Source organism: Cheilinus undulatus, linkage group 13, assembly GCF_018320785.1.
Source record: "Cheilinus undulatus linkage group 13, ASM1832078v1, whole genome shotgun sequence".
Classification (NCBI taxonomy): Eukaryota; Metazoa; Chordata; class Actinopteri; order Labriformes; family Labridae; genus Cheilinus; species Cheilinus undulatus.
In genome coordinates, this window is record NC_054877.1 from 16,582,230 (window position 1) to 16,594,407 (window position 12,178).

General features: G+C 44.1%; 1 protein-coding gene across 1 annotated transcript in view; it reads right to left on the bottom strand.

Annotated features, from left to right (window-relative positions):
* The window catches only part of skila (SKI-like proto-oncogene a), a 38,844-nt gene extending 30,325 nt beyond the window's left edge, over window positions 1-8,519 (bottom strand). The window contains exons 1-2 of the mRNA XM_041802952.1: window positions 8,396-8,519; window positions 5,826-7,115 (exon numbers count right to left, since the gene is read on the bottom strand). Coding sequence (XP_041658886.1) covers window positions 5,826-6,947 — 1,122 coding nt within the window. The 5' untranslated portion in view covers window positions 6,948-7,115; window positions 8,396-8,519. The remainder of the gene's footprint in view (window positions 1-5,825; window positions 7,116-8,395) is intronic.
* Between the last annotated feature and the right edge of the window lie 3,659 nt (window positions 8,520-12,178).

Consider the following 12,178-nt stretch of genomic DNA (forward strand, 5'->3'; position numbering starts at 1 on the left):
CGAACATGCAAACAGGCTGTCAATCCACGACTCTTTTAAAGCCTGCAGGACGTTTGGGTAGGAGGGGCTCAGCCAGTTTGTTTAGTCTATAAGACTTGGCAGACGTGGCAGAGGCTCCACTGTATCTGAACAAACCTATCTCTACTGCCGGCTGTAGCGGCTTCTAGCTCACAGGAGTCCCACGCCAGTGCACTATCTCTGTCTTCTTCTGGTGGTGATGTGGGAAAGGAGGCCAGGCGAAGGAAACAGTCTGAAATAACAGGCTGCTGCTGCTGCGGTGGGAAACTGGAACCCACCAACATCACATTTTTAAATTTGGGTTCAAGTAAATCAAAGTGTGGCTGAGTGATGAGACCATTGTCAAATGTATGTTCTGAAACTTGACAATTGTTTCTGTTAAAGCTGAACACAGAGGAGTACTGATTCTGGCGTTCCTCCAGGGTGCTGCAGTGCTGTTATGGAGCTGTGATACTGGCACTGACCTGATGGTGACATACCAGAGGCCCCTCAGCTCAGCCCCTCCTACCTTGTGGGGCCCCATTTAGCCCTTTACAACAGGCGGCAAACAGTGGCTAAGCCACAGCCTGTTGTGCACAGGCAGCACAGACAGTCTCCCACATGGAGCTCCATAACACACATTTAGACTGTAGGTTACTCTGGGCCAGTGAGTGTTCAAAGAAGACGCTGTGTAGTTAGCATAAGTGGATAATTGTTCTGTAGGAAATGCAAAGACATACAGACAGAGATAGAAATATGTGCACGGGTGGAGTGGAAGGCAAGGGAGAGTGTTGGCTGGGGAAATGTGAGACAGCCCTCATGTGATTGGACGACCAAGAGGGGCTGTTCCAGGCTACATTTGTGGTTCAGCTCAGGTCTTGTGGAGGTTAATTTTCAACTCTTGGGAAGAAGAGCTGGGGCCCCATTCTCTGTAACAACCTAATGGCTGTGGTCTGTTTTATGAGCAGTTTGTGACTGAGACAACTTCAGACAACCAGGCCTACCGGTCTCTCATCTTCTTTCTTTCTCTCTTTGTTGCCATAGCCTCATTTACTCAAGTACTTCCCCTAGGGGAATGTTGTGTTTCTGACCACAGAGACCCTATTCTGTCTGTCTGGCCTTCTGAGTTACAAAAATGTAGACTGTCAATAGCAGAAGCAGAGTTGAGGTTAACTTGGGAGTTATTGCACATGTCTGAACACAGACAGGAACTTATGCAACACCAGCTGTGGTCCCCGTAACTGAGTCTCCCTGTTTCACTCTCCTTCTTCTGCCTCCTGTCTCTCTCTCAGCCCATCCTCCTCTGCTCAGTGTCTGTGTCACCCGACAACTCGCCACATCCATCAAGGTCGGAGACCCGATCAATAGCCACTGGCTTCCCTCTCATCCGGCTCACAGACGCACACAAGTGGTCTTATTGCTTATGTAACGATCGACTTATCGGGTCATTTGCCTGCTTACTTTGTTACTGTCCGCTGATTGGGGCCCAGGGGGTATTGACTGTTTACAGACACATGTGGGCAACAGCAGAACCGTCTGGGATAGAAAAAAAAGAAAAGATGATGAGGAATGAATGGAAAAGGAAAGAGCAGATTGAAGACTTTAAGTCAAGTTGGAGGAAGACCTTTAGCAAAAATAAAAAAGGCAGATGGAAAACTGATGGCAAGATGGAGGAGAGGAAGAGGAGGTAAGAAGAGAGCAAAAAAGCAGCACAGTGAACTATTAGCAAGCCTGCCAAAATCCAATTAGATACAGCCCAAGAGAATGACTGACAAGAACACAGACTGACAGACAGAGCAGACAGCCCAGGAGACAGCCAGAGAGTGCAGCTGCACTGGTCTGCGGTAATGAAGTCACTGGTTTCCAAATAGCAAATAGAGGAAGCCAGAGAGATGCAGCTGTCTGCCGTCTGTGCCGCAGCCACTGTGTCAGCCCAGCCAGGGAGACAGACAGAGGGAGGCTGTTCTCTCTGTCTGACACTTCTGACTCTGGGCCAGCACGACGCAACAAACAAGGCCGAGGCAAATCAGGAACACGCAGCTATGTTCACTGTTGTTTTGTTTGCTAGAGACAGGAAATACACTTCACTAAAATAGTAGGTCATGGTGTTCTTTCTTATTTCGAAACAGCTCGCTCAGACATGAAAATGAAGAAAAGGTCATGACTCTGGTTGATGAAATCAATAGCATGACAGAAAGTACCAGGGATACAGACATTTGTAATATATTGAATTGCTAGAGAACGCCTTATGAAATGCCATGTGATCATCCAGCAAACTTTAAAAAAATCAATCATCAATGAGAGTTTGTGTCTACTAATCATGTTGGAACAAAAATTCACCCTGATTTAATGACGACACGTGATGATGTCTCAACGGAAAGTACAAGTGTCTGTCACAAACCCTGAAGGCAAAATGAAGTCATTGTCTGTCAGATACTCAACTAACTCTTGAGATAAGGCCTCAGCTTGTAACTGTCTGTTGGTGGCGTCTGTCAAGTGAGCTCTATTTACACAGCAGGGATCAGTAGACAGGGTAGCAGTGCCTTGAGGCACAAAGCACCGTTTATGGAGAGCAAGTCCTGGAGATTTTAACTGCACCTTCACAATCCAAACACTCCTAACAGGATATGGAACTAGTAGCCATTGGAGAAAGTGGGAAAAAACTTCCAGAAGGCTCCCTTGTTTGTGTCTCTTCTCTTTTAGAAGTCCCAGAGCTCTGGGGTGAAACTATGAACTGCCTGTAAACGTGCACATTGACACTGTGTGTAAATAAGGGCCTTAGGGAAAAGAGTCTGCAGTCGGGGTTAGACCAACACACAGGGGCGAGCAATCTTTCTAAAAAGCATGTGTGACTTCAAGCTGCCTGGCCGGCCTCCCAGTAACATCCACTGGGACGTGGAAAGTATGAGTCACACAGCCAGTGCAGTGGAGGCGGCTGGACACCGAGAGTCTGGAGGATGTTCAGGGTGAGAGACATGTCCGTCTGCCTCACTTCCTGTTCAGTTAAACACACTTTCATTACACACAAACAGAAAGTGCTTGGACTTAGAGGGGAGCCCCTGGGTCATAACTGGGGGAAACGGTGGTCAGGGCACCGTCAGGTCACTTTGTTCTCTGCCCACTGACCTTTCACACAACCTTACATCTGATCAGGTTTAGGGGATGTAGTGCCACTGCCATCCTCTTTTCATGAAAAAAATCACCTGTTTCCTGCAGACTTACAGGCAACTGGTGTTTCCAGGATTTAGATCTTTTCTGACTTCATGTGCCTCACAACTTCTGCTGTTCTCACTTCTGCAGTTAACTCGAAAACACCATTTACCATCAAGCCACACCTGCACAAATAAAAAAACAAGGTCAAATCTGATCATAGCTGCCAAAAGAACAACAAAAATAACAGAAACAAATAGACTGAGAGATCAACCCTCAGAGAGAAGGCAGCACCTGAAACTGTGGTGAGACAGCGGCTCCTGAGAGCCTGGCAAAGTGTGAGACAAAGATGTGTCATACTAGCCGCCAGTTACCACCTTATTACGCACACAGATGATGGCAGTGTCTCACACACAGGCACAGACACAATATAGAGTGTAGAACTCATCATCCACCTTTGGTAGATTTTTTTATACATGTTTGTGTCTGGTTTGTATGCATTGTTGTTTGTTAGTGTCTGACACTGCTGTTTTCCTCTGTGGTGTAACAATGTCAGCATCTGTAGGGATGCATACCTTTAAACCGAGACAGAGGAAAAGGAGGAGGACATTTGGGAAGAGGCGAGACAGGAATGTGGTGGAGACGCTAGACGAAACAGCAGACGGTATTTCCGGCACACTCACCGGCCAAGTCGACCAGAAAAAGCAAAACATCTCTTAAACTCAGGTACACATAAACAATACATAATCAGTGCTCTGTGTTTCCTTTTCAAACTTCTGAATACACACTGCAATCCTTTCAGTTCACCTGCTGAACTGCAATCACAAATAAACCTTACCAGTAAATGAGGTAGAGCCCCTTTCTGTCTGTTCTCAAAGCAGGTACACCTTCCAATGCTTCCCTTCTTCTATTCCACAAAAAATCACCAAACTGACAAAACCCACAAGCCTCCCTTTGGCCATAAAACAATACACAAGGGCAGTCAACTGTGGTCAGAGGGAGGTCATGAGACATAAAACCAGTCAATGGCAGGGAAACAATCTAGAGCTTTTCCTCCCACCGAATGCTGACTTTACAATAGGCCTGCTTCTGCCCTTGTGCCACAGACGCTGCACTGACATTTTTTACACAACAAGAGCAAAAAGAATAGCCAAAATCATTAATCATCATAAATCCTTTGGAAGACTGCAGTATTCTGGCTTCCTGTGGTAACTTTTGCTAATGAAATGAAGACAAATCTTTTCCAGATTTTCCCTGGAGGTAAAACTGTTGTGAAGTATGCTGCTGTATTTATTGAGGTCGTGAACATTTTCCATACTTTGATATATTTTTTTTTTTCTCCACAAAGATGCAATCTTATTTTTACTTGATGACTGAAAGTATCAAAAGGTGCAAATGCTTTATTAAAACGTTAGATCTTTTGTAACATTTTAATCATCATTTAATCAATATTGTATACAAATACCAGTTATATTAGTCTTATTAACAGCCAGTATATAAGAAAAAAAATATATATATATCGCATATGTTGCATTTTGGTACCAAAATACTAGGGATGCCACATATTAGCTGCATTTTACTGGTATTGGCAGATATGAACATTCCTGTAGATATTTACAGCCAATAGTGGCTGTACATATCAGCAGTGTAAATCATATATCAACCCGAAATGTACGATTGTATCATCAAGTATAGGTGGTTGCAAACACTGCTGAAGGCCGACCGTGAGCCCTGAACATTTCAAATGATGCCACATACATAAAACAGCTAACAGACTGTCCACTTCCCTGCTCCTCTCTCAACTTTGCTTGACTCAGCCTCTCTTTATACAAGAGACACTTGATGGTTTTTACTATAAAAAGGTGTTTATATTTCAGTGTCAGTATCAGCTATTTTGTTGGCTTAGTTTCAAAACGGGTATCAAATTTGATTTATACTAGAATCACAAAAGTTTTGAAACCTATTGGGGCGACTCTCGTTGTAATTCAAAGCAATCTAAAACTACTTATGGCCTTTTCTTGAATAAGCTTTCACCATGTTATCCAAGTTTCTGAACAACTTGGAACATCATTTGTTCAAATACTTCTTCAACAAAGGACATTTTCTGTCTAATAGGCCAAAAAAATCAACCTAAATTTGTTTAGAATTGTTTAAGAATGTGCAAAAAGAGGCAAAGGTGTTACTTAGGGTATTTTATTTTCCAGTAAGATGAAAGCCAACAATTAACCACTAATATGTAGTTTGAATAGAGGGGTTAAAAGAGCTGTGACTGAGCCATCTTTATTGGCCTTTTGTTCTGTGACATTCCCAATGACCTCCAGGTGACCTGACAGGACAAATGATGCACTTCCCCTTCAGCTGTGGCCAGCTGGCGCAACCTCCTCTGATCAGACCTGGCCAGGCAGATGTCACCACCTGTCCCAGGCCATTTTCACACATACTAGGTCAACACTAGTTTAGGAAAACACCAGCCATGAGGTAGTCTAGCCAAGCCTGCTGAATACACAGAACATGAAACTGGATCACAAAAGAGAAGAAGGGCCAACCAGCCAAGTAATTAAAGAGGTTTAAAATTTAAAGGAAAATAACTTTAATGGATTTCTTTCAAGATTTATGATGGGCAACATTTAATTTTAAGCAAAGACAAAGAGACGTGTAATACTGAGAAATGCTCTTACTTTGTCTAGCGACCTCTTGAGTTTGTAGTGGAACTTCTCTTTGACTTCGTCCAGAAGCTGCTTGAGTTTTGGCTCCTCAGGTGTGCCTTGGTACTTCCTGGCAAGCTGCAGGTAGCAGGGCCACTTGGCAGAGTCAAAGCCCCAGTGGCAGGTCCTCTTATCAGGTGACTTGTGTGAATGCATGACAAACTTCTGTGGTGAAAAGAGCAACTGGCACTCAACACACTGGATGCATGGAGCCTCAGGCTGGGTGTAGAACTGGGGCACAAAGAGACCCTGGCACTTCCCCAGACACTGATGCTCCACCTGGAAGCTGGATTCACTCTCCTTCAGCAGACCCTGGTTCGACAGCTTACCACTGGGGTCAGCAGGCAGAGCTGCCCCAGGACGCAGAAGAGCATTGCACAATCGCTGTGCATCCGTCAGCGTAATGAGGCCACAGGATGGTGCGTTGAACGGCAGAATGCCCAGCACCTTAAGGATGTGCAGCTGCTCGGCGTCACAGCGCGAGCAGTAAACATAGAGCTCGTCGCACACCGTGTTGATCTGCTGCAGCGAGAAGTCACGGAGCACAGAGTTTAGCACCTGGGGCAGACAGAGACGCTTCTCTCCTCCAACGACAAAACAGGAGATAGACTCTCCTTCCAGCAGTGAGTGGGTGAGTTCAGTGGAGCTGTCACAGGGAACCAGCAGAGGGCCCCCTCCAAGAACAGGAGGGGAGGGAAGGGGGGGCATGCCTGCTGCGTGATGCTCGTGGCCGGTACGGGCTGAGAAGGCAGCCGGGCCCCCCAGGGAGCTCTGGCTGCTGAGGGTGAACTGAGCCAGTGTGTGCTTGAGCCCAGGGCTCAGGTCCAGGGCTTTAGCAGAGCCCACCACGTGCAGTTCAGCCCGGCCCTCCAGATCCATGTCAGAGTTGTGGTGCAGATCCTCTATGTGCTCCCTCTTCACTTTTGGAGTTTTGGGGAGGGAGTCTAGGCTGCGACGCTTCAGATTGATCTCTGCCATCACTCGCTTCTTGATGGGCGCGTCCTCCAGTCGCTCTCTATAAAGCCGTTTCATGTTGCCCTTGAATGAGGTCAAGTCTTTGAAAGGGGTTTTCAAACTGGTCTGGGTGCTGGCCATGTCTAAGTACTGGGTTATTGTTGTAGGTGTCTGCTGACCGAGTTCTGGTATTCCTCTGAGTCTTTTTACTCTCCTCAAGTCTTTTCAAATGACACAAATCTTCTGGTAGTTAGACACATGCATGATGATGACTCCGGTTTGGCTCTGTTGTACGTTCTGATCCGCTACCTGAACATCAAAAAGAAAGGAAATTTAGAAAACAGTGTAGGCAGAACAATCATTCCATGACAACTTAACTTCAGTCAATCAATCCCTTGCCTCTTGTTGAATAAAAAAACTGAAAATCATCTCATAAATATGTTGTGGAGAAGGAAATATCCATAAGGAGTTTAAATGTTTTATGGCAGCTGTCCCAGCCGGGGGGCTGAGGAGGTCAATGGCTGTTTGCATGGACCACTAAACCAAATGGCTATTACCATACTTCACACAAACACAAGGCTTTTTCAGCCCTTGTAATTGAACCCCAGAGGAAATTTACATCCAGGTTTTTACCAAAGGTTTTACAAACAAACTCTGGCACAAAGTGAGAATTCTAACAAGCGAAACCAGTTGACCAGACATGACAAGCCAAGTGAAATTCCCCACCACCCTGCCCCACTCTCATTACATTGTTAATGTAAAGCTGATACAATGATGAAGAAACATTTCACTTTGCAAATGAAAGTGCCCTTCCCTGCCACACTGTGCCTTCCCCTAGGTCTGCTTACCCCATGCTGACCCCATCAACTCCATGAAAAACAATTGATGAAGGCTTTAACAGCAGTCGCCCCCCACTCTTAATCCTCTCACAGCTTGACATGCAGCATTGTGGAAAGCAGTGTTTCTCCCCTTTTTTTACTCACGTGCACTACAGTGGAATTACTAAACCTACTGAAATAAGCTAAACAACACTAAGATGGTATCCCCAATTTAAAACGCTGCGTTGACGATAATGGACACTGCTGCAGTATGGCACCGGAGGATTTGGTTGAAAACACATTATTTATTAAACGGTAGAAATTGTAAGATCATGCATTTTTGTCTCATTTGTTTACAAAAAACAGAGAGTGCAGCGTGTCAAAAAAACATTAGGTTAGATGACCTCAGTGAATTCATTTGCATGTTTTGCCTATTTCGGCATCCTGTGTTTTTCACCGACTGAAAAGCTGCAGCGGTGCAAACCCCGAGATATATTCCGACATCAGTTGGCGTTTACATGCGTTTCATTGGAAATATAACCGTGGATTGACAGAAACGGAAAACAACAAAATTAAATCAGGGGGAGATAAATGGGGCTGGAGGTGGCGGCAGCTCTTCCCTAATATTTCTTATGCTTTAGACTTCGCATAGGTTGCAGAGATTTCCAACCAGCTCGCGTTGATATCCCAGACGCACTGAAGTGCTATGCTAAATCAAATTCATCGAAACCAACTCAGAACCATTCATAGCTTGTAGAAAATATGCCTCACTTCTGTTATCCTTCCTTCGCTGCTGCAAGGACATTGCACATTATACTGCTCCTGCTCTGCTCCATCCTCAGTTACAACCCCTCCTCCTCCTCTTCCTCTCCAGACTGCAAACTGTACCTCGCCTCCTCTGCTGGCTCGCCACGACGGCACTGGTATGCAGACAGCGCTGATAATGACATTCACTGTCTACACTACAGTCTGGTCTGGGAAGGCACCGCGGTCGAGCGTAACGCACACACCGACCTGGTTACGGCACGGTGAGGGTTTAACTACAACCGCAGCAGCCTGTATGTCAGATGTACAAATACAGGGTGCAGTACCGATATATCCAACGGTCAAATCGCTTCTAACAAGCCATTAAAAATTACGCATTTGAATGTAACATTTATCATAACGATACTAAGAGGATATATGACAACTGGAATCAACATAATCGTACAGCGAAACCCTAAAACCAAGCGTATTTTCCCGAAATCCACGGAGAAATACAGTCTTTGAACGGGTGATACTAATTACGCTAGCTAGCGTAGCAACGTCCAGCTTACCCCGGCACAGCGGGCTATGGAGTGATGGGAAATCAGTCTCTTTTCAGTGATCCGGACCATTTGACTCAACTCAGCAATAAGACAAGACTATCGGCTATTTTATCGGTACAATTTTATAATGTGATACAGCAACCACTTAAAGAAATGTTGTGGCCTAGGATGGATAAAGGCACATGTATCATTCTTGAATTCTACTTATTATCAATTTACATCAAATAATGCCATTAATATCAGAAATTCAAATAAAGTTATTGCATTGAGTTAAGTGATTTTAATCTTCAGTACACAAATGGCCTGTCAATCTGAAACAGACACTGGGCTGGTTGAAACCAGCTTACCATCTGAACTGTATCACACCCCTGACATAAACCATTAATGCCATAGCATCAAGCACCAATCCCCCGTGTGTGATGTACCCGTGGTGGAGTGGTGTGGAGAAAAGATCACCCCTTAATTCGATCTACAAAATAACATTAAAATAAAAACGGAAACTCCTGTAGTTGACACGAAAGAATCAACTCTAAAGACCGACTCGTTCGCGAACAAAACATCGCTACTATGAAACAGGCTAACCCAGCTCTCAAGAGCACAAGCAGGCTAATATAACCCCAGCAATGAGAGCGATATTTAAAAAAAGACTGACAACCTCGGCTCAACCAACACACAGCGTTTTTGACAGCACTGAAAATAAACCCATTTTGATATTACGTAGGTCATCCTGTTATATGAAGCGATTAAATCTGGCTAACCGAGAGGACCGAGAGCTCTAACGTTCACAGCAAGCTAACCCCCAAATAGAGAGCGATACAGCAGGCTACACCATGTTAGCTTCGCCCCCTCCTCCTCTCCGTCCGCTGCGACTGAACACAAGAATTCAAAACTCGACCGTTAACCGTTACACGCTGGGAATCGCTAATAAAATTAAACCTACCGTTGATTTGAAAGAAAATCTCCTATCCGTGTGTCATGCAATTTATCAAAGGTTAAAGGGACTTGCCTGAACGCTGCGTGTCGATCGGTCCTCACTCGCCTGTGGTCTTCTCCGTACTGGAAAAGCCTGGCGGACCGTCAACAAGATGCAGCTAGAGGTTCCACTACAGCCCCGCAACGTCACACTGCACACGGGCTGAGAGGCGGAGACGTCACCCGGCTGACGGAAACTATGCGGGGGTGTCTCTCGTCTGTCTGCCTGCCTCCCTGTCTGTCGGCTTGTCTGTCTGTCTCGCACAGCCTGAGAGGGATTTGTTTCCTCCAGCTGTAGTTAAAGCCGAGAGCAGCTCGAGGTAGAAATACATGTCAGACAGAGGATAGTAACACTGGAGCGGCGTTCATTTTTAGAGGTTCACCACCATGTTGCAACGATATTTTTCATAATTTCGTTATTGGATTGGTTGACTGATCAATCCAAGTACTGCAGATTAAAACACGCGCTGTAGCACATATGTTAGCCTATTTAAGAATCTTAATTTTATGTATAATTCAATAAATATTTAACCGCATACTCCACCTCATAGATAAGATGGGCTAACCCTAGAGGCTGCATTGCAGATTTAAAGTGTCATAAGATAAAGAAAGGTTAAATGATATACATTAAGGCTATTATGTTATCACAGGTTAAGCTGCAAATCAGATAAAACACTTAAACTAGCCACACCCTTTTCACCCCCTACATTAAAGCTCCCATGATGTGTTTATTTTAGCTAATAATTAAACAGACTGAATTTGATACCAATGTCTCGTTATGACTCAAAAAGCTAACAAGACCACTGCAAAGGCTGATAAATTCTTTATATTTGTTTTGTATGCCTGTTACCCCTACTGTTGTGGGGTAGGTGTCAGATTATCATCAAATAGCAACAGCTTTTTTTTTTTAAATTGTCCACGGAAAAGGTTCATTATGAATCAGATTAGATTTAATTTTTTAACCGCTCCAAAAACTTGTACAGATCAAGATCATCAGAAAGCCTGATTGCCCTGCTCAGTCCAAGGGGGGCGCCAAAATCAACATAACTCAAAAGTTATCCACAGGAGCTTTAAAGGGGACATATTATGCAAAAATCACTTTTTTCAGGCTTTTCTAACAAATATATGTGCCGCTGGCCTGTCCACAATCCCCTCAAGTAACAGAATAATCCATTCCCTTCCACCCTCTCTTTCTCCACCTTTCAGAAAATGTGTGCTGAAACAAGCCGTTCTCCGATTTCCCTCTCATGACTTAATGTTGGGAGTAAGCACTGCCCCCAGGTTAGGTCAGCCCTCCCCGCTTTGAAGAAAGTTCTACCCTCTTCTTGTGATCTCCACTCAGCTGTCGGATGAGCTGCTGGATACTCAGTGGGTTACCATACTGACTTGGGACTGGGAGATTGGTGGTTTGGGTCCCAGCCAGGGCCTTAACTTTGGATAAAAGTGTCTGTAACATTGTAACATCAGGAGTATCACATCCATTACCTGAAAGCGGTGTGGTCAAGGGCGGAGTCGGACAGCTCATTGAATTTAAAGCCACAGACACAGACAGACCTTCTCTCTGTTTTGAGAAGGGGTGGAACAGAGGGCTTTTTAGACATACAAAAACCCTATACTAGAGTGTTTTTTCAGCAACAAACTTCACAGGCATGTTTTGGGGTCTTCTGAGAACAATATAAACTTGTCCTCAAAGGGTATAATATGTCCCCTTTAATATTTGAAATTTAGTAGTTGAATGATGACTCCAAGCATTACAGTAAAGTCTATGTTAGCCTACTTTAATACCTCTATTTTACACCACTTTACTAGATACACCCCAACATTGTAACATATATTCCAGCCTTTACATAGGATAACATGAAAAGTGTTTGCATTGAAGATTACAATCATAATCATCATTAAGATTATAATAAAAGTAAGAAATATGAAATAGCACATGTTATATTATGATATATGATAAGTTAAGCTGTCGAATTGAAAGTTGCTACAACTTTTGAATGTCCAACATTAGAACACAGACCGAAATTGACACTGATACAAAAGCAAACAAGACCATCATTAACAAGGTTGGGCATTTCTCTGTTGTTTATATTAACGCCATCCACTACTGTGTGGTAGGTATCAGATAAAATGATGAAAAACATGCTGCTTAAATCACCTTTTTTATATTTTCCACAGCAAGGATTCACAGCAAATAATAACTCTAAGCCTTAAAAAAGGTTAATTAAGCTTTATTTTTTTGTTAAACCATAACTGACTCACTATAGGATTAGCT